Below are 23,059 nucleotides of genomic sequence, written 5' to 3' on the forward strand. Positions count from 1 at the left end.
ATGTAATCGAGACCGACAAAAGGAATGGCAAAATCACTTCTTCGTGTACTGTCCTTGGTAACACCGTTGTTATTTTCAATCCCTGTAACTTGCCACAAGACAAAGGCGGTGGCAGACTGATGGTTGGTTCTAACTAACATAATTGTTCAATGCCCGGGAAGAAATATTATCCCGACTCGATCGAGAAACTCCTAGATCCTCTGACTGGTCAAGGTTCTTTGCGAGTGGCTCGCCGGTCGGGTTGGATAATGGGGAAGGGTTTTCGCGCCAGCAGGACTGGAATAAGGTGGATGACCAGTCAGATTGACCTGAAGTGAGTGAAGCCCGAGAGAACTTGGACTGGGTCCCCTTCCCACTGTAATGGTTATCTCTATCTACAGTGTGTGTACGTACTAGGTGTGCATCATCACTTCGCCCTTTGGTGAGGGAGTCAGGGACTTGGGAGAACTGAACCTACTGTGCTGCTGTTCTCTATCTACAGTGTGTACGTACTAGGTGTGCATCATCACTTCGCCCTTTGGTGAGGGAGTCAGGGACTTGGGAGAACTGAACCTACTGTGCTGCTGTGCACCTCACCCCGACAAATAACAGGGTCCATTGCTCAATAGCACGAACCCTACGTACACTCACTCCACGCAGTCTTGTGACCATCGTGTTTCAATGATTGTGTAAAGTGCTCCCCGACAGAAAGATGTATATAACAATTATACAACGAAGAAATGGCTTGAGATGTTTGCAGAGTATTATAGAGCCGAGGGCTAGCTAATCTAACCCCTTGGAGCTCCTTGTCCTGACTGCAACAATCTACCTATGTGGTTCATTTTCGCCTCTTCTACTTGTGTAGACGTGTGGTGATTGTGAAATAAGCGACACAAATATTTTGGCCCAGAACATAAATGATGGTGCTAAAACACCCAACTTAATAGCCTCCCTGCCCATAAGTCTCATTGGGGAGGAGACCGTAGTCAGCCCAATTCCTGCGTAAACCTGTTACTGCGAATTCACGAGAATGCGAGTCCAATCGCTCGCAAACCGACATTCCTCGGGATTGCTACCCACTTTTCTTTAATCCACCCAGACTCGGTCCCAACTTGGGCTGCACCTCTGGCTACAATCCTACCCCGCATCACCACCACAACTCCCAATTCTCGACTGCACAACCCATCCGCATTGTTAGAATCTTTCTTCAGCACAAGAGAGTCTCTAGTCCTAAAATCTACTTTGCCTTCGCTCTGGGCATCAGGGCGAGTCTGGCCAAGATCGAACCAACGAACCACCGAACGTAGGAACGAGTACGGAATTTCTTGGCGCATCAGTCATCACCTGAGCTGCTGGGTTCTGGCGTGCATCAGTGATTCAATGGGTCCATGTTCCATGCGGGAAACCAGCTGATGAATCATCTGGCAGGTACCTGGGCTGTGAGGACTTACTAACGTACTGGTTCGTCGTCTTGAGCGCCCACCATTCTGGTTCACTCGCTCTCGCTCACTATCCTCGCTCTCTGGTCTTCAGCTCGTTTGCCGGCAAAGTTTTACTTCGTGTTTTGATAATTTCCTCAGTCAGGTTTTGAACTCGAGGGTGCAGAAAGTGGCGAGTGTCAACTTAGAAGTGAAACAGTGGCGAAAAAGAAACAAATTATATTGACTTACTAGTTGTGTTCGACTTCCGATAGTAGGACTATGGTAAGATGTTCTTTTCATAATAGTATTCGTCCCGAGCCGTTTTTTTAAAGATCTGATTGTATGATAATTGAATTGGTCCTTTTTGCCGCTTGCTCTATAGTAAAGCGAAGACCTGACACATAGAATTAGTTGCTCGTTACTAACGAATCATGTCATTTAAATAAAAACCTTTGAGCGAGAAGTTGCGTCGCTGGAATGGAACGGTATCGTTATTGTTGCATTGGTTAAATGCATGCCTAATAAACATGTTTTTCGCCATGAGAACAAAGAATTAGTAAGCGATATGGTGGGTTTGAAAACCGAGCCAGATCATTATCCCAGGTCTGTCTGCTTTCGTCTTGGCAATTTACCGCCTTGTTAGCTCTCCACAGTGCAGTCAGTGTGTTCGCCATGTGATGGTGGTATTGGTGTTGGTGGCAATGATGACGATGATGACGATGAACGAGCGAAAGAGAGAAAGAAGGAGAGAAAGAAAGAAAGAAAGCCTGGTTTGAAGGCAGCTCTCATGGCCGAGAACAATAACACGAATCGCATCAATTACGGTGTTTCTGTGCAAAGTTGTGAAGGGGGCACATTTTCCAGATATTAGTTGGTTTCAAGAAGCTCTCTGACTCTGGTCGAGCGGGGAGGCACTCGCACAGTTTAAGAGTACTGTATTCTTGGAGCTTAGGAGGCTCTCCAGATCCGTTTGGTTACTCGGGCTTGTAATGCACCTGCGGCTTCTTGCACTGATATAAGTGAATGAATTTTCGAGTAATCATTGGTATTATGATCATGAAAATGATGATGGTAATGATGATGATCGTGGTATGGTGGTGGTGGTGGTGGTAGTAGTAGTAGTAGTAGTAGTAGTAGTAGTAGTAGTAGTAGTGGTGGAGATGATAATTATATTTTCTTGCCTTATGGCCTTCACTATTCTCCTCACTTGGAGAACAGAGTTCAAGACCGTTTTTATGCTAGTAAAATTGTTGACCGGCAGCTCTTTTGTTCCACGAAGTCACCCCTTTTGAAAAGCATGACATGTGACAAACAAAAACCGAGGACACCAAAGTGCATGTTTATAGGAAGGCCATTAAAGAGTTGCACTATCGGCTATCATTATGTTCAAATGTTTAGTAACCATGCATGGTGAGCAATCTTGACAAGACTTTCCCTGTGATCTCTGGTCAAGCTGCACTTGAGAGTCGAGAGAGTGGAAATTGGAATTGTAAAAGATAGAAAAACCGCACCAACCATCGGCCCGCTCTTCCACTGAACATAGGACTGCACTTGAGTGTGGTATCATTCCAATCTGGCACAATCTCAAATCTCAACTTTATTCATTCGTAATTGGCCAAAATTGAGGAGTCATGGCAGAATGTGCCAAGAGTTTTTCACCAATTCCAGCCTCTATCCAAGAGAGTTGAAAGTTACCCTTGTCTATTTTCTGCAGTATAAGCGCAGGTGTGTGTACAGTATATCGACCATTCTACCATTTCCCTGAGAGTTCATAATGCAAGTAATTATGGACCACATGAAATTTGCAAGAAACAGGGGTGCCTTGATACCAGCCAGACCTTGACAAGTTAGGGCGACGACGTGAGAGGAGATGTGTGTAAAGATCCAGCCAGGTTCAATTCAGAAACATTCTGACGCCGATTATGGTTCAGCATCATCTCGCCTTACGTAGTCAACTATGAGTTTATGCATGCAAAGGTATATGAACAACTGAGCAATACAAAGACGAACCCACTCATTTCTGTGCTTGTTGTTGTCATGATCCAGGAGTTTATTCCAAGGTTGTTCAATAAAGATGAGTTTGTGGTTTCTTTGGTAAGGATTCGTCAGCTTTCTTGAGCATTTGACGTCGGCAGAGGGCCCTTTTAATCTTGACTGCTATTCATAGGACACCGATTCGTGGGCGATTTCCTGAAAGAGCAAATTACATCGTTCTGAATCTCAGTCGTTGAGGACTTTGAAAGAGAGAGTTTCGGGATTCAAATCCTGGCATTTTCGAAGGAATCGTCTCCAATCTAGCATATGATATATGGTTTGAGAAATGATGTGAAATTGAGACATTTCGACCAGCTTCATCATTGAAAATCTCACCACATTTGTCAAAGCGGACAACCAGGTATAGAAATGATCCTCCATGAATACACAATCACAACATGTTGGCCTCCTCGATTACTGAAAGTAAGAGCATTTTGTCAAGAATGTTTCCTATTTCCCTCTCTCATTATCCTTGAAGACTAGCAAAAGGAATAGTCCTCGTGACCTCCATATTCTTCAAAGCTCTAAGGAATCCGATTTGCATAAGGCTCATCTTAGTTCAGGAGTGCGTTCATTCTGGCCTTGTTCTTGCTCCGCGAGGTTCAAATATGGAAACAGGGGTTGTTGTGTCTCATCTAGGTTATCATGGACACCTTGAAGTAAAATGTGCTCTACTCCACGATCCCATATGACAATCGCATGACCTTTTAAGCCAAACACGGGCTAGGTAACCCACCTCCATACTATGGCTACAAGCATGACAATTGAGAACATGCCCATACGCCTTCAGCTCAAAATGATCCTTTGTGTTTTCACAATTAAAAGGGAGCCCCCGAAACTCCATTTGGGTTGGTGCATGTCTTCCTCGAGCAACTCGCTCTCAACTTTGATGCCAGGCTTCAAATGAGATCATCATCTCAGGGGTGTAATGAGATTTGGTGACTAGGCCCAGACGATTTCTTCATCCACATCCTCCACTCGATTTGAACTCATGTGGAGGGTTAGTTAGTTCGTTAGAATTGAGGACAGAGCTCTCGAAAGTCGAGTAATTAACTTTGATTTCATAACTCAGATGCCGTGGAACTTCTCGACCGAAATGTCAGGTACCTGGGTTAACCGAGGAGAAGCCATTTAATCTCAAGTCAGATTGTCAGGTACACAGCCTAGTCGATTGCTTAGGACTACGTAACTTCAGATGAATACTAAACGAGATTTAATTGCTGACATGTGACAGCATGACAAGAATGTCGCCCTTCACTTCTTACCTTCTCCTATTAAGTAAACATGAATTTTAGATGAAAAAAAAGAATGAATTCACGTTATACTACCCAGCAATTTCCCCGGGCCTTGTTGTTTGTTCCCAAAGTCTGTGTTTTGAACGGTGAATGGTTGATTTCGATGGATGATAATCCGACCCACCCCTCCGATCTCATCATGCAAAGAAAATTACCCTAGGCTCTCAACAAATGTATCTAGTCAACTACTACGAGGGGTAGATTATCACCGGATTGGCCTAAATTACCGATTGTGCCTAGCCACAATGGTACTTACCCCCTTGGTTTTAGCACCACATACCTGCAGTTCTGTGCAGTAATATGGATATGAGTGGTGGCCTCTCTCTCTCTCTCTCTCTCTCTCTCTCTTCCTTCTTCATTTTCCTATGCATGAGTGGTGTTGCTCGTTGTTTTCTTCATTTGAAATGCATCTCAGGTGTGACGAGAACGTACAGCTTCAGCTTGGATGGATGGATGGATGGATTGATTGATTGATCGATTCCAGGTGGGTGGGTGGGAGGTTAGGTAGGGTTCTGTGGAACGCGAAGAACTTTTGCCAATACTGGATGCCATCGGTGCCATCCCACCACCTAGCACACGTACAGTACACACGCACAAGTACGTAAGTTCCTGGTGCTTAGCAATGCAAAAAAGAATCTCTTAACCGACGTGGTATGACGGTGCATTTAAGTCGCCCTAGCTGTAGTAATATTTTGAAGGAATACTCGTACTAATACCTTGGCTGTTGTCAAGAAGTATCTTCAAGTGGGCTTGGGATGAACGTCCTCCCGCTTCTCGGCTTTTTTCTACACCAGAGACGTGGACCCACAGATCATCAATTGTGTGTATGATCGATGACGCACGACCAAATAAGAACATGTTTTTACACCAATTAGCCAATTTCTACCAACTAGCGACTCACAGCAACTCATGAGGAAACATGAATGGTTTCTCTCCCCCGAAAAGAGACGTCTTTGTTAAACTCCTTGTCATAGGAAATGTTTTACGGGCTTGTCTTTGCTTAGGCATTATTTAATGGCTGTGCGCATCAGTTGATGATTTCAAGTGAAAGTGCTCATCCCATCTAGTCGTTCAATCCAAGCTTATAAAATGGCACTTGGCATTTTTGAGGGGAGACACTATTTAGCCTCACTCGGAGATGTATGAATGCGTCGTTGTACATGTATTTGCATCTCCTGCACAATGACCGTTATCTACCGAAGATGGATGGGGAAAAATGCTCTTAAGCCGATCGAACTTTCTACGTCCGATGTGGAGAAAATGTGGAGTTCTGAGCCCATCGTGTATGCAGTATATTCAAAGACGCAAGGAAGGCTCAAGTTTGAATGAAATCGTTTTGAGAACGAGCCCAATCCGAGCAGTCTGTCAGTTATTAAAGGTAGTAAGTTGGGGGGCATAATCGACGCTTGTCCCCCCGATTGAGCACCCAGCGTCAATTTCGATATTTAACGAGGAGCACAGCACATCCATCCATCTACTCACTCAGTCAGCCAGTCTCATCATAATGTACCACCACTGCACACGCCATTTCGGGTAGCTTCCACAACGGAAACGATTTCTAATTTTTCAAAATAGAAGACAATGAACCATCGATGACGACGACCACGACGTCGACGAGAAGGAAGCAGCAGCAGAAGCAGTAGCAGCAATAGAAGTGGGTTGCCGGGTTCAAATGCGAAGATAAATGGAAAGAATTTCCTTCACTTCATACCAACATCGACGCTCAGCGTTGTGTCCGTAAACTGAGGAAGTCGTGGAGCACGACTCTATCAATTCTTTGCATACCTTCTACCCTCTGATTCCCGCTGCACCAGCTTCTACCCTTATTCCTGTTTTATTGACAGTCAGTACAAGATCTCGAAGACATACAAGCTTTTCATATGGCAAATTTGGTGCGGTTCAACCAGTCGTCAGAAGCTCAGAGAGTATGTCATTTAGATGGGGCTGTCTGGCGGACAGATAGGCAGACAGGCAATCAGGCCAGTAAGCACCATTTTTATGCTCTTTCGCCATTTGATCTGACTCCGGAAGACATTGGTGAAGTTTTTGTTCTCTTACCAGGAAATTGCCTCCCAAGTTCGTTCTGTATTCCGGGCTTTGGGGATGGGTGGCACCATGTACGAGCATTGTGCATTGTTTCGAGATAATCGACAAACAGCACTCAAAATAATTGTTGAAGCTAATGCAACTCAACATATGACTGTCCGATGACGTGACCAAGCTTGCGTGCCATTCATTCACTTTGCACTAAGTTAGATGATTTGACCGTTTCGTTGTCAAAAGAAGAATAGGCCTAGAAGTGGTACTGCTGCCATAACATTCACAACCCGGCATCAACGACCCAGGCGGTGGCCTATTCATGAAAAAACAAGCAAAATTAGCAACAACACCATATGGGCTTCTTTGCTAAAGAAACCAACTAATGTGTGCGTGGGAAATTGGTGGTTGGAAAGGTCGTTGAAATTAATAGACACTTCGCCTCCAACGTCGGAAATATGAGAACACGTTGCAGGCATCATATTTTATGATTCCCGCTTTGCGTGCGACTAATGTGATATCTGGGTTGCCAATGCGAGGAAACGAACTCTACTGATGACGTATTCGTTTGGAGACGCCTCCAATTCAGAGCGAGATGTACGTAGTCCCTTCCAAAGGATACACCATGTGCATGTAGTAGATGTCACAGAGACAAGATGAATAATTCGCGGATGAATAAGCCAATCTGGATCAATCCGCGTGAAGAACCAAATGCCGGGATGCAATAAATTAGCGTACCTTGACGAATGGAGATGTCCTCGGCGTTCATGACTTGTCAAGATCAATTCGGGTTTAATTTCCGGTGACAAAACCCTCTCCGACGAAAATCACATCGACCTTGTACCACATCATCGCTCTAACTCGTCTAAGTTCGTTTGTGGAGGAAGGAAAATCTCCTGAATTTCCCAAATGACGAAACCTCACATGGAGGTCAATTTTCCGTCTCGGAAGTCCGGAATCAATTTTCGAATCAGATCGAATGAACAAATCGTTCAGACTCGTCCATGGCCAGCTCAGTCGTTTATCAATTTCCTCGAAATTCTTGATCTTTTGATCTGACCAAGAGATAGGACGAGGCAGATATTTGTCCTACAGGTCGGAAGGAAAAGCCTCCTGCGTAACTTCATAATTATGTGGGGAAACATAAATAATGAAATGACGACCAAGAATACCGAGGTTTTCTGCGTACGTACATTTGCTCTAGGCCTGATTGAATGAATGAGTGAATGAATGCATATAAGAAACGACTGACCGACCGACCGGGTGCTTACAAATCCACGTGATTTGGAAAAAAATGTGCGTATTCTACGCCCTCGTCAATCATTCCGTTAGTTGAGAAAATTTCAAACACTGACCATTTCAATGAGGTTTGAACTTGAGTTTGAGAGGTTGAGAACCACCGAAATGGCATCCGTGGAATGCTGATCTCCATCTTGTTATCAAAGACAGAGGGATCTTCTTGGAGCTCTCAGCATTTTTGAAATGCTTGTTGGCGATTTTTCCCTTGAAAACGAGTTCACTCGAGTCAAGCGTAAATTCTCATGAAGCACGCAATAATGCTGGAGCCAAGTCACGTTCCCCGGCCACTTAAGTACCTAGATCATCCACCCCATTGTCTTGGCCTCATTGACAAATCTTGCTTTAATTTGCCACAGTCTTTGTGATGGCACCGATATTGTCCGGATTTCAATTGAAGTCGTGAAGGCTTATTTTATTGACCTACAGCTGTAAGTACGAATAGATGGATGGAGGGTTCGGGACTTGTTTATCCATAAAGCAAGAATGATTGTCCATGAACGCGGCCAAAGACCACCAACCGAGAACGAGATCATTTTTTTGTGCCTTGTCAGTCGTAATTTCATGGATTGGAAATTCAAACTCGTACGTACGTCGTGGCTCACCCATTGGAGTTAGCATTAGCGTTGTGCAGAGCCACGGTTTTTGAGGGTCTCGAGAGGTTTTTCATTGACTGTGAATAATACAGAGAATTGGCATTTGAAGGCCTTGTCTAATGATCCTGTTCAGGCAGTTCAGACCATACTATCCTTAGGCCAAGGCTTCACGTGATAGATTTGGTTCCGTATTTTGAGAGCCTGCAATTTCATCTGGCGTGCCTCTTAACTCGGGTAAAAGTGGATGGAAAACATCAAGTTGGCATCTTCCCCTGAAAGAGCCGACCGACCATGATCTGGTCTCGAAAAAAAAAGAGTCCCTTATAGCACAGTTGAAAACTTTCGGTAGAGCGAGTAGAATTGCGAAAACGTGGCCCTCCAAAATGGATGATCGATGTTTGGAAACAATGGTCTCTTTGGTTTTGACACCAAAGGACACTTGCCTCCCTATCTATCTCCGATCTCTTTCCGATCTCTTTCCTTCACCATCAGGTCAGACATGTTCAAGCTGGAGCATCCAGATATCCAGATCTTCCACTCAGGAGTCTCAGTCAAGGTTGGCTTCATCATCAAAGGGCTTGCATCTTTGGGAGATCCTTTCTACAAGAACGTTATCTAGATCACCAGCCAGTCTATTGGGTTTGATCTTGTGGTAAGTTGGCTGAGACTGCTGGCTGGTGGTTGGTGGTTGGTGATTGGTGGCTCACAGCGGGAAATCGCCTATGCCATTCACGGGGGAATTTCTCAAGACAAAAGTTGGAAGCTAATTTCTAAAGAGAATAATAGCACCTCCGGTGAGTGCTCGGGGTAGTCGAATCGACCCCCGCTCTACGTATGTACGTACAGTAGGTACTCTTAATGTCGTACTTGAGCATTGTTCAATGGAAGGCATGGCGACCTTTGTGATTCCCATGTAGAGAATGCAAGATGAAGGAAGAAGAACAAGGAAGGTCCTTTCACTTTCTGGATTAAGTCCACTTCCCGTGCCGACCTACAAAATGTCTATCCTACGACTACGGAAAAGACCTTCTCCTTTGTAGGGGTTCTACCGCTTTCGTTCGTACCTACGTACCTACCTAGCTAGCTTGCTAGCTAGCTACACGTAGAAGAAGGGGAATGAACGGCGTTAGAATTGACAGGCCTAGACTACAACACGAGTGTGGAAGCAAGTTAATTTCCGATTTGAAAGAACCCGTCACTTTGTGAATGAAATGACAGAGTCGGATTTCCCGAGAACGATTCCTCTCTGGATGGCCCATCCAAGAGTGGTTGAAATGAAGAAGCTCAGGGCCTCTGAGTTCACCACCAAAAGCCACTCAATGAGATACGTACTGCTACATACGAGTAGAAGGTAGCCTGCCAGGCCATCTCTCAGTTTTCCGTGAGATCTCATGTAGCGAGAAATCAAGACGAAATGGAATGATTTGACTCACTTTGAGCAATTGATGATAATCCCTGCATGATACTCATACGAAAACACTTTTCTCGTCTACTTCCAATACACAATAGCTCCGTTCTCGATGAGGCCTACGCTGAGTATGATTTGTACCATTGGTGCCCAGAATGGTGGTAGGTATCATCCTTCCATTTTCAGTTCTCCTGTTGAGATGAGTGCCATTACGGTCCGTTGCAAAGAGATGGCCAAACCACGACGAGAACAAATATTTGGTTGGCTCTTCCTTTCAATTATCCTGATCATTAACTGGGGTTCAATTCAATTTCTCTAAAGCCGCATAGTTGTGCTTGACTCGGTGCAGATTTCTTGATAGCTAACCAAACCATCGAAAAAAATGTGTCCTGTGGGTTTTTGAAATGCCGCGGTTTTGCGCATGAATGGTTTGTTATCGCTTTAAACGAGTTTTTATAACCCGCCTTCAAATGAGCATGACCATTCCCAGCAAGCACACGAACCCTTTGACTAAACTTGAATGTTTCTTTGCGTAAAACATTGTTCTCAAGAGTCGGATCATGATACTATAATGAGAGACTTGGATATTTTCTCTAGACGGACGGACAAAAACGTGGGTGCATCACAAACATGGTGGCACCATCATCATCATTATGATTATTATTATTATTACTCCCAGTACCATCATGGTCGTCATCATCCATGAAATTCATCTTTGACTTATTATCCTTGTTTCACCCACGGCTAGAATAAAACAAGGCGAAAATGGTCTAGTTTGTTCGAGTGGCTCAACAGTTTCACTTTTAATAGAAGCAATTTAGTTTCCGTTTTGAATTCGGAGGGCTAAATAGATGTTTGCAGCCAACATGCAGGAGGCCCGATGAACTACGATGTACCAAGAAACACAGGAACAGATGGACAAAGATCAATGATCCGCCACTGTTTCTCTCGCAAGTCCGAAATGGACAACAGGGAGACGGAGAGCTAGAGACGGAGAGAAACTGAACCGTTGCTCTACTAGAGTGAGTTCAGTTGAAGATGTTTAATCGAATCAACCAATCTTGGAAAAATATCTGTTGCCGCCCTCCCAGGGAAAAAAAATGACTGGCCATTGACTGCACTACATACTTTGCCTCTCAAGTCAGTGCTCGAGCTCGATCGATGATCTTTCATCTCGGTCGCTTTTTACTGCGTCTCCGTGTTCTTCTTTTTTTTCACCAAATTTGATCTCTGTCATATTTCTCTCTTTTTCTCTCTAGGTTAGTGAGGCTTCATTGGGCGATGTTCGATGGTGTGTTGTTTGATGGAGTGTAATTATTGGACCGAAATCCGTATTTGACAAGACAACGACGACACGAATCGTCATGACCACCCCTAGCGATCCCAAATTGGGTCATGGAGACGTGCTGACGCGTTTGGACAGTCTGCTTCAGCAAGCAGGTCCGAATTGCGACGATCCCAATGTCTCGGGTCCCATCCTTCCAACGACAAAAAGCTCTGGCGAGTCGTCGATCTCGAAGTCGTCCATTTCTCAAGTCAAGGGGATCTTGAGAAAACCCAATGGCCAAGCGAAGAAGTCAGCCCCCAAATCGGGCCGAAGAATCCGGTTTCCTGAAAAGGGCGAGGATATGAACGAGGTCATTGGGTATGGAGGCGTGGAGGAACTGTATTCCGAGGATGAGGACGACAGTCACACCACCGGTCATGGGAGCCTTTCCAAGCTATCCTCATCTTCTAACAAGAAAGCTGGATTGAGCGAAGCGGAAGAATTGACATTGGAGGAAAAGAACTTTCTCAACCTCACTAAGAAGAACACGAATTTCAATTCCAGGGCGGAGAACCTTTGTGATGAAGGCACGGCCGTTCGTCTAGGGGCTGAGAAGAAATCCAATCCTCCTTTAATTACCGTGAGACCTTTCGTCCAAGAACACACCCCGGGTCGTGTGAACAAAGTGTCACCCATGATCAACGGGCAGGTTGTGAAGACCACAAAGTTCTCGTCGCCCGAGCCCAAGACAACCACAGAACCGAGCCCCTCTGTGGTGCCAACCCAAATTGTGGAGGAAAAAAGAGTAGCTGAAAAAGATAAGACTAATGATGAGGGTTTGCAAGTGGATTCAAGAAAATCAGAGAAAGTGGGTTGTAGCCCGAGCCCCAGCCCAAGTAGTGGTAATGATACTACTACTAATACTGCTGCTCGGAAAGACAGCTCTGAGGTAGAAGCTAAGCAGATTGGAGGAGAAGTTAGAGAAGGAGGAGGAGGAGGAGGAGGAGGAGGAGGTGCTTGTGATGCTCAACATCATCACAATCCAGAAGAACCTCTTGACAAAAATCTCCAAGTTAGTCGAGTGGGAAAAGCTAGTTTAGCTGCTGCTCGACTCTCATTTTTGCATGCCACCATCTTGGACAAAGAGGAGGGAGAAAAAGAGCATAAAAAGAAGTCGAGAACTAATCAGCAAATAACCCCTCCTGTCATCCCCACTGGGCAAGGCAAAGAACAAATGACACTTGATTTAAGCGCTCCCCCTGAAGATGCAAAAATCCCTGAGCAGCCCTCACTTCCTGATGCAGAGCCCATCATCGTCCATGATTTGGCCCCGCCAGCAGCGCCTGCAACCCCCCCAAGTGAGCATCATTCCCAACCTTCTTGCCCTTCTTCATTATCGGTTAATGAACAACAAGAAGTTTCTCCCGCTAGTGGTAAAGCAATCAAACTAACTCGTCGGAGTCCATCCGTGTCCACCCCGCGAGCTGCGTCCATCCTGAAAGGTACACCAAGGCCGACCATCATCAAGAAGGAGAAACCTAAGATCCCCGAGAAGCCCAAGACTCTCATTAAGAAGATTTCAGCCCCACCTCCGATCAAAAGTCAAGCTCCTTTACCCCCTGTGGTGACTAGAGATTCCCCCCCGATTAGCACCGCTCAGCTCGACGATCAAGCAAAAAAGGCCAGTCCAATTGCCGCTCCTCGGACGGCCTCGTTCCGCAAATCCAAGGAGCCTCCGTCAGAGTACGCCAACATCAAGGCTCATATCGAGAGGAAGCATAGTATGTGTGAGGCTAATAATAGTATTACCGAGGTGATTGTTGAGGATGACACCAAGATTGAAGTGCCGCTGAACCTTGCTCGTGTTGTTGACTCTGAGAGAAGCACGGGCATAACCAACCGAAACGTGAGCCTTTCTGCCGCGGCAGAGTTCTACACTACCGAGGCTGATGCTCAAAATGAGGTGATATTTGAAGTGAGTGCTTCCAAGACTCGAGGTGATCATGATCATGAAGAGGATGAGGGCGATTATGGGAGCAGTGTCAGAAGCACTCACCATTTGGAGCCGGATCTTAATGAAGAAGGAAGTTCAAGTAAATCGATCCCGCCTACAGCACCCTCATCATCATCATCATCTTCTTCTTCTTCTTCTTCATCATCCTCATCGTCGTGTACTGCTCCGGCTTGTTTGGTTCCAGCCAGCTCAGAGATGCAAGTCAGGAAGGAGCAACAAACCCAAAGGACTAAAGAGGTACTTGAGGAAATTCGTAAATCACTCGACTCGAAAAAAGCACCTTCAGAAGTGCAGGCAGATCTCGAGTCTCATCGTGATAGTTCAATAAGGAATTTGGATCGCGACGGCAACAATGACAGTAATAGTCCAATCCCTTCGCAAGGAAAAAATCAATCCATGAAAACGAATGTCATCTTCAAGGACGAGTCTGTTGTCGTGGCTGCGGACAACAATACCGATCGAGAGCCACAAAGTGACGTGTCACATGGCCAATGTGCGGAAAAGATTAAGATCCCAGCATCTCGTTTTGATGATTTTGATGAACATGCCTCGGAAGCCAATGGCCCCACGTCCTTTGCCGAGAAGCGAGCAGCGCTGGCCAAGACGTTGGAATTTAATCGCGTTGAGAGCCATATTCATCGTCCGAGCACGAAACGTCAGGCTCCTCAGCCACCTCCAAGCGCACCACCAACGTCGTCCACAATGACCAAAACAACGCCAGTTCTTGACAATCCGAGTGCCAAGAGCCATGTGATTGACTCGGTGGAGACCACTTCGGAAACTCCAAGTCATTCCCCACAACAATCCAACGAAAACATGCCGAAAGACACATCGATTCACAGAGAAACCACACCATCCAACAACTACTCCCATGATGAAACGAAACAGCTCTCCTCCTCCTCCTCCTCTTCATTCTTCTCGAATTCTGTTGCGGAGGAGCCACAACAACGCAACGAAGAAGACGTCAGAGGCTCCAGCAGCAACTTTAACAGTTCTTCGGTTGTTTCTACTTCATCAAGTCCGAGCAACATCGCCAACCCACCAGAGTCGATGATGGTCAACAACAACGACAGTAGCTCGAAACCAGTGAAAAGTGCTCTGAGAGCTCCCAATCAGTCTCTAGATAGAAATCGTGTGGTTCAGTTTAGTCCAGACACGATGGACGCCCCAACAACACCCACACATCACGATATCCATAGCAATCGAGCACCTATTGGACCTAGCCGTGTATCCGCCATCCCGTATGCCCGTTGGATGGGAGCTGGACTTGGCGGACGAAGCAATTCGAGTGTGAACCATACTAGTAGTAGTTTCATGCCCGGGGGAGCGCCGCACCATCTCATGCTCCACAAACCGCCAGCCATGCTTTCTCCGCATCATAGCAGGTTGGCAAAGCAATCATCAGTGGTGATTGAAAGCTCCTTCACCGGACAACCGATCCAAATGATGACCAGGTCCTCTCTCAAACGGTCTCCTCACAATGTTCCACTCACATCCCAACAACAACAAAAGCAGCAGCAGCAGCAACAACAGCAACAACAACACTTGCATCAGCAACAGCACAACCACCAGCAACACCAGCAACAACAACCATCAACGCCACAACAACCCCATTATCCTCCGCCTGTGATGATGCTTACTTCTGGTCCAGGACGCGATGACGAAGTGCGCCGATGGACCGAGAAGAAGAAACGTTCCAAGTCGGTTCCACGAGGCTCGGAGATTGATGAGCTCATGGGGAGTAGCAAAACCAAGCCTAAAACCCGCCTCTTCATGGTGGGCTCGTCTTCACCCCCCACCATCCGACGGCAGTCCCGCGTTGAGCTCTATGAGGCGGATCGTCGAATGCAAAAGAAGAACAAATTCTCGTTCACCAAACTCCTGAAGCAGTTCAAGAACGTCAACCAGATTGAAGAGAGTCCTGCTCAACAGTTTATGGACGAAGAGCATGGCCGAGAGATTATCGAGCGTGAAATGAGCAAACTCAAACCAACCATCATCCATCCTATCGACTTTCAGAACGGATCACCTGTGGAGGTGGTCCCCATCAGGCCCAATCCCGGCCATGTGTTTGAGAAGCATAAATCCGCCGGGGTTCGTAAAGGAGCTTCGCCTGTCAAATCATCCATGGGAGCCGTGAAAGCCAAGGTCGAGTACACAGACTCCAAGGATTCCGGCCATGAGACATCGTCCAATCACACCGACAACTCGGATCCAGATTCATCCTCGGAGTTCCAACACAGTCGCACGCCCAGTTCAGTGGATGAATCTGAAGAACCCACTAGTCCGTCATCCCCTGGCGAGGAGGTAAGCTATTCCATTAGGTCCATATCCATAAGCTGCTAATCACTCGCGGATTTGCATGATGTCATGTCATCAGTGCCCAGGGAGATGTACTTACGTACGACGAACAATACTCGGGTAGTCACTTACTGTGACGATACAGACCAAGTACCATCCATGGTTTTGATTTGCCGAATGCAAGGTTAGGCAAGTTGGATACATCAAAGGAAGAAGAAGGGGCGGAGGAGGGGAAAGAGGAGGAGGATTTCATCATTGCCCACCCTAACCCTGACTTCTTTTCCGTTCACACATGGCATTTGTCCAACACGAAAGAAGTCTTGATTACCTTTTTTATTTGCTCTGTATTCGCGGCTAGCCAGTCACCAGTATGGTCCTGGATGTACCAATCGTACTCAACTGCGACGACGACATCCACTCGAAAGGATGTTTGCTTTTCGTTTCGTTCGTACCTTCCAACGAACCTATATCACACAGCACCCATCTCGCACTGTACGCACGTATATACATACGTGAAGGTACTTTATGCGTAACTATTTTGGAGGATTGGGAAAGATTCACCTTGTCCCAGATTTCCTCGTTACTTAGACGACGCATCTATCTGGGTTTAAGAAGAACACATTGTCTTCTTCGTAGTCGTGATAGTTAATTGAAAAGTGGACGACGATTCGAATATTCAACAGATGCTCTGGCCAAGAGAAACAATACCTACGTACGAGTACATGTACGTACATACAGTACAGTAGTAGGTTGGAGACGAAAAGAAGACGATGGTGATCTGAGGCAGTTGCCCTTTTCCTCAGGGGGGAAAAGTGGCTGTAGCGTTTACATTTGGGCGTATTAAACCCCCCAAATGTTTGCACGTATTTTCATGAGATTGAAGGAGAAAATTTCTTTTGTTGCTTGGAAGATGCCATTCGTTAAATAGAATTTCTTTCTCCAGGATGACTCTGTTGTCGTGAATGGCCGTCGAAATTCCTCTTCATCGTCTTTAAATGGAAAGAACAATCTCGTCGGGAATCCAACCTCACCTGAGGCCCACCTGAGCACTTCCACTTTGGAAAAGGCTCTTCTCAATGCTGCCCAACTCAATGGTAAGTGAATATGGTTCATATCATTGCTTCGGATCAATTGAAAAGGAGGAGAAAAAAAGAGGAGAAAAAACGCTCCAAATGATCCCGTTACAATTGAATTTAAGCCTTCTCTTTGTACGTGCACACGTACTCGCGCGGTTAGTAGGTTAATGATTTTCGAATGATTAGTTGATTACCTCGTCCCGTTCCCGCAGGTCGGCCCAAGCCTTTGCCTCCTCCTCGAATTCATTCCTTGGAGCCGTCCTCGGCCAGTGGGGGCGTGTCCTCGCCGTCGTCCTCCACATCGTCTCAGGATTATGCCACGCCCCAAATCACGCGCAATGACGCGCCTCCGGGAAACGAAAGTTGCAGCAACCATTATGCATCTAGTCCTGTTTTTGTCACATCCATGGCACCCGTTCAACAGCCTCCAATTGGATATGTTCAAGCCGGAAAGATGAGCCTGGGGGGATCCTTAAATGTGCCGGCTCTGAACTCCTCCAATTTGCGTAAGTGAATACATGTTTTTCCGCAAGCAATCATTGCATACATTTTGTTCAGATTCAAGGGATTAAGTATCTCAAAGTGAACAGAATTGGATAGATCAGCTCAGGTTACGTCTCGTATATTGTCAAACATGACCAAGCAGCCTTCCTTGGCTTTTTTGTACACTGATGGTCTGGCTAGAGAGGCGCGCAAGGACTTCCGAGTGAGTGAATGAGTCAGAAACTTTGACCATCAACCGATTCGTCTTCCCGCGTTCGCTCGTTCGTTGGTTTGTTCGTTGGTTTGTTCATTCACTCACTTGCTGGTTCCTCCCAGCTAAAAAAAATCAAACAAGTTTGTTTTCTGACAATTGAGAAATTTCTCCGGTTTTATCCCTTTAGGATCAAGTGAGGCTCGTCGAACCCCATTGGACTCCACCAAAGAGGAGGACGAGAATGTAGTAGACAAAGAGGCGATGATGATACACGCATCATCATCATCATCATCATTCTTGTCTACCAGCACTCTTCACCCTTCTCACTTAATCGCGACCAACTGTGACGAGGTGAGAAAAACTCCATCCATGAATTTCCTTCCTTTGACTTCAATACTATTATTGCTCCTCCTAATTGTTCCCTTCGATTGAAGTTTTGCTGCTCCCTTCCCATTTCTAATACCAGCCACGCAATCACCCTCTTATTTCAGAAAAGTATCAGTCAAGGAGCAATCCTTGGAGAACATCCCTTGAGCAATCATACTGGATCGATGTGTGGTAAAGGCAAGCTTGGAAATATTTCGGGCCGCCTGAGGAAATCTATTTCTTCCTCTTCGTCTGCTTCATCGTCGTCATCATCATCATCGTCGTCGTCTACGGTCTCTTCGTCCGCATCAAGATGTTTTTCTTCTTACTCGCAAGACAGCAATTACGAGAGCACTGTCGTTTCCGCTAATCTTCAAGTTCTGACTCAAATTCTTCAGGAGGTGAGTTCCAATGTTCGGTGCCTCCACTGAAACTGTTATACTGTACGTAGTACACTGCACTCCAAGTACTAGGTAGTAATAGTAAAGGAGAACGCGTTATTGGCCTTTTTTACGTGCTCTTGATACATGTTACGTTCATCTTGGCCACGAAGTAGGTGGGATACTAAGGTGGCTTGATACTAGTACCAGAGAACCCCTGCTACTCTTATCTGAACACCAGGATGTGCCTACGCTGATACTGAGAGATACATAGAAGTTGTAATTAGATATTGAGCGTCACTGACGTCTTCTTGGCCTCTTCTGGATGGAAGCAATTCAAGCAATGGAAACGGAACAAGTGAATGGGAGAGAACTGTCACTCCCGTCTCGATCAGGCTCATTCCCAACCAAGAGTTTGATCGAGTGATGATGACTTTTTCTTCGGGAAATTCTACTCCATGCAGATGAATTGCACTTCTTGTATGTAGGTACAAAGAAGTAATGAGGTAAATCTCAAGACCTCCTGCCATCCGAATTCAGCCAAGCATGCAAAATTGCTATTGTGATCTGTTGTCGCGATAGTCGCGCTTGATTCTTACAAGGATCTTTCACGACATTGATGTTGCTACTAGTTAGCTTGCATGCGAACACTTTACCTTAATTATGTTGATTTTTGTAGCACTACCTGCTGCAACTTTCTAGAAGACAAAGATATTCCTAAATTCGTGCCAACGTAAAAACAAAATCATCAAATGACTAATCACCAATCGAAAAATGAAATCTTAAATTCCTGTCTCACGCTTTGAAATCTTACTTCTTGTTTTATTGGTTTAGACAGGCGTATAGTGTTTTTTCCCACCAATCTGATCTTACTAACACACCACATTTGTCTGCAGGTGGAGAAGTCCTGTCTGTCCAGAGGAGCATTGTCGGACATTCATGTCCCAGGACAGATTCACGACTTTGAGCTGTCGGAGAACGAGAATCTTTTGGCGGAGACTCAAGATTTCAAGTTCATTCCTGGCCAGAGAAAATTGGATGGTCTCCAAGTCACCTTGGCCATCTCCAAGATGCCAGGAGACCAAATTCTGGCACTCAGTTGCAACAAAAAGCCACTCACGCAATTCCAGACCTCGATCGACAACCCTGTTCTTGGACAAACCAATAGCGATGCAAACGACCGGATAGGTAAGCCCGTGAGTGAGTGAGTGAGTGAGTGAGTGAGTGGTTAGAGCATAGCAGACAGAGACTCCACCTCTATCACAATTGATTGGTTCTACTCCAGAGACGGAAATAATCGGAGTCATGAAGTGATAATAAATATGGCTCTCCCAACCAACTAAACGCCAATCATGAGTTTGTAATGATAATATATCAATCCAGCTCTCCATGCGATTTCGTTGCAGTCCTGGTGTTTGATGGTTTCCCACCCTCGGCTGCTTGCCAGGCCATTAGAAATGACGACGATTTTGTGGATGGCATCACTCGCGATGCCAAAGACGTCTGTCACATCGTGCTTCAAATGACAGATTTCTTGGATTGGGACCACGATCTCGTCAATTCCATTCTAATCAAAGGTGGCCCAGACTTGGTGGACACCAATTTCCATCGCGTTCTCATGATTGATGTCCGCCAAGAATCCAACTCGACATCTCCTTCCAAGACCAGCCCCTCGCCCAAATGGCTCCTGTCTCAACGTCTTTTGCAATCGCGTCACCTTTCTCTGGAGTTGCGCAGTGCTTTGAGGGGCTCATTAGAATCTCAAGCCCAAGATCAACATTCCTCCCCAAGCAGCACACCCACTGGCGGCTGCTGGCAAGTCACTCGCGACCTGTTAAATTTCGCACTTTGGGGGCCAATGACCAACGTGCTCTTCGAGTACTTCCCTGACGAACTGGAAGGTTCCACGGGTGTCCTGAACGAGGACGACCTCTTGAAATGGCTCAATGTGGAGCGAGCTCAGATGCTGCAGAGCATTTTGCAAACCCAAGGATTGCGTGATGTGTCCCTTCCCAGCGATGAGATCACTCGCCTCCGCTATTTGGTGGGAACGACTCAAGCTGCGCTGAAACAGGCATTGGCTTTGCTCAAAAGTCAAATACGTTAGTCAGAGAGATACTTCACACTCCATCAAAATGAAGGATACAGCACATCATTCCGATGATTAGATTTCTTTTTCTTCCTGTGATACATTAATCCCATGTCATTCGTCTTGTTCAGTCTAAAAATAAACACCCATTCCGCCAACCCAACTACTCTTGGTGCATTGCCTCGAATAAGAAATGTCTTCTGGATGACCCGACCTCCATCCAGCAAGAGAACCAAACAATACAGACGAAACCGGTACACACGCACACACACCGCTGTGTGTGTACGTGTGTGGGTATGTGATTTTTAGGGCCGAGGCATATGTACCTGTAGTATCCCCTATGCCTGCATGAGAATGGTGCCGGTGTCATGTACCTGGTTTCTATGGGTGATGGTGAGGATGGTGAGAATGGTGGAGGCTTGGGCAACTCTCGGAGAAAGTTTGACCTGTTCGCTCATTTGGTGGGTCTGTTCTATCATGTGGCAGATACGTACACATTCATAGGTACGCAGCTACGTATGTACGTACAGAATGAAGAATGAAGATCCCAATGCCTCAACTTGGCAGACATTGTTTGGGGCCCTGGGTTGGCAAAGTCTGGCTACCTCTCGCACTTGGTGGACACATACTGTATGTACGTACCGGTATATGTTACTACTTGTCGCGACTGCAAAGAAAGAAGGGAAAATTGTATGCCAACCAACGTTCTTGAAAAGCTGTGCTGTGTTGTGCTATTCAATCAAGCGTGTACATGATACAATAGTAGTCTACAGGTGTATTTATGTGGATGTGTTATTCGTTGCTTTGGGTGCACTACATACATGCACATAACAGGATAGAGCTTGACACAATAGCTCTTGAATTCATATGCCGAGCCACATCGTCATGAGGATGAAATCAGGTGATGATGCTCATTGGGGCACAATAGTGGTGGTGGTGGTGGTGGTGGTGGTGGTGGTGGTGGTGGTGGTGGTGGTGGTGGTGGTAGAAGTGGTCGGAGAGGAGGTATTGTCGGCGATCGTAGGAGATCCCCTGATCGGTTCATGATGCACATTTCAATACAAAGTCTCACACTTGAGAGCCGTGAGCTTGATTTAACGTACATGCTTGGCGAGTTTCGTTGGCTTAGACAGTATATGGTAGCTAAGACGAGGGAATTAAGATTTTCATGCTCCATAAGCGCAAAAGAGAGGATCCTCCTCTTAATCTATCCATCTATCCATCCATCTATTTGTGATATCCATCAGTATCCCGGGAGGAAAAACTTGGGCGGAGGCAAAACTACGCGCACTCATCTACTTGTATACCCGTACATCACACATCACAGAGTAGAGCTTGGTAGCCAAGTCAAATTGACTGCCGATGGAGAGCAATGAGATTATGATTTACCATTCCTATCGCATTCTTGCCAAGTCATGAAGAGCGCAGACTAATTCATTTCAAAGATAGCATCATTTTCTTAACCATCCGAGAAGGAGCGAAAACAAACACCGTCTTTCCATGCACTTCAGAGAAAACCGAGCTAGATCAAGGACTGAATTTACGCACGTCGCGTTCACGGGGTTGGAAATGGCCATTCAAAGATTGAACGCTTCATTCATGCTCTAGAATTGCTTCATAATTCCTTGTCCTTGGCTTTTTAAGAGCCGTAAAGAACTTCCCGCTACCATAATTCCAAGAGCATGCCAAGTTAAAAGCCAACCTCAGTAAAACTCACCTACCCTAGATTTGGCGTGAAATGTGCAGGATTTCTGAGCACCACCTTCAATTTCTTTCTTGTGCTCAAACCTTTCCTTGACGGCACTCTTATCATAGAAAATGAGCCTGGGCCCCCATAGCCCAGGAAGGACCCGAACATATTTGCATGGTAAACACGGTAAACACGAAGATTGCCATTGAAAGAAAAATCCCGTTGGGCAGCGGTCTGTCCACAAGTTTACCAACTTGGGTACACCACCACTACCACCACCACGATCACCACATTTGGGAGGAGTTCTCGTCATATCTAATTTTACGGCCCCATTCGTGAATGATGCCACAATGAACTAACGAAAGGACAAGCGAGAATTTCTCACTTTTTCACCCGTCGACCTTGGTAACGAGTGAGAGATTTAATAAAAAGAACACGTACCCACATGAAGACCCATTTCCAACGAAACCTTATTCTATTTCAAAGCCGAAGACTATTGCTCAACGTCTTTTGTAGGAAGATGCAGGTCATCAAAACTGACCTGTAACTCTTTACACAAAAGGCATTAGCATGAAATTTCAAATCATCTAATTGGATCATTCAGATCGAGCCTTGATGATTGCCAAGATGGGTCATGAAGGGTTGAGTGGGCACCGAGGTTTCAGGACGGCTTTTCGAATTCAAGGATAATGTTTCCCATGATGAGCCAATTTCATAATCACGCCCCACCATTTTCACCTGTAATTTTTTTTTGACGAAAGATGAATCTCATTTGCAATTAGAAAACTAAATTGCCCAATCTAGGTGCATAATTTTTTGTTCTCAAGGTAAGATCACAGTGGGGTGGGTGGGTGAATGTGAATGCGCGCGGTGTTCGCAACTCAAATTAGAGTGAACAAGTTGGATACGCCACGATACCACGATACACATTATTACATAGCCAAGATCACTTGCTTCCAAGCAATTTCGACCCATTGAACCATCACCACCTGGGTACCCCGCCTTCTAGCCTGATGGAGACGCTCAAGCTATGATCCTTGTTTTGAGTTCGTCCTTGTTCTTGCCAATCTTGATCTCAGATCGGTAGATTCGGTTCACACTTTCATTGCCACG

The 23,059-nt window shown here is 45.8% G+C and overlaps 1 protein-coding gene and 1 long non-coding RNA gene across 3 annotated transcripts; one reads left to right on the forward strand and one right to left on the reverse strand.

The window, feature by feature from the left end:
- The first annotated feature begins 1,530 nt into the window (after positions 1–1,530).
- On the forward strand, positions 1,531–20,414 carry LOC131882948 (protein split ends-like). The gene is made up of 8 exons (XM_059230246.1): positions 1,531–1,682; positions 11,326–15,654; positions 16,592–16,742; positions 16,937–17,230; positions 17,609–17,772; positions 17,913–18,188; positions 19,064–19,355; positions 19,574–20,414. The coding sequence occupies exons 2-8, from the start codon at positions 11,431–11,433 to the stop codon at positions 20,272–20,274; spliced, it is 6,102 nt and encodes a 2,033-aa protein (XP_059086229.1). The 5' UTR covers positions 1,531–1,682; positions 11,326–11,430; the 3' UTR covers positions 20,275–20,414.
- LOC131883053 (uncharacterized) lies at positions 3,348–17,094 on the reverse strand. 2 transcript variants are annotated; one of them, XR_009373576.1, is made up of 3 exons: positions 16,919–17,094; positions 3,771–3,851; positions 3,348–3,590 (listed from the first exon to the last, which is right to left on the reverse strand). It is a non-coding gene; the product is annotated as an uncharacterized LOC131883053 (long non-coding RNA). The 2 variants fall into 2 exon arrangements; XR_009373575.1 differs by lacking the exon at positions 16,919–17,094 and adding an exon at positions 5,010–5,790.
- Positions 20,415–23,059: the final 2,645 nt, after the last annotated feature.

Source organism: Tigriopus californicus, chromosome 1 (assembly GCF_007210705.1).
Source record: "Tigriopus californicus strain San Diego chromosome 1, Tcal_SD_v2.1, whole genome shotgun sequence".
Taxonomy (NCBI): Eukaryota; Metazoa; Arthropoda; class Copepoda; order Harpacticoida; family Harpacticidae; genus Tigriopus; species Tigriopus californicus.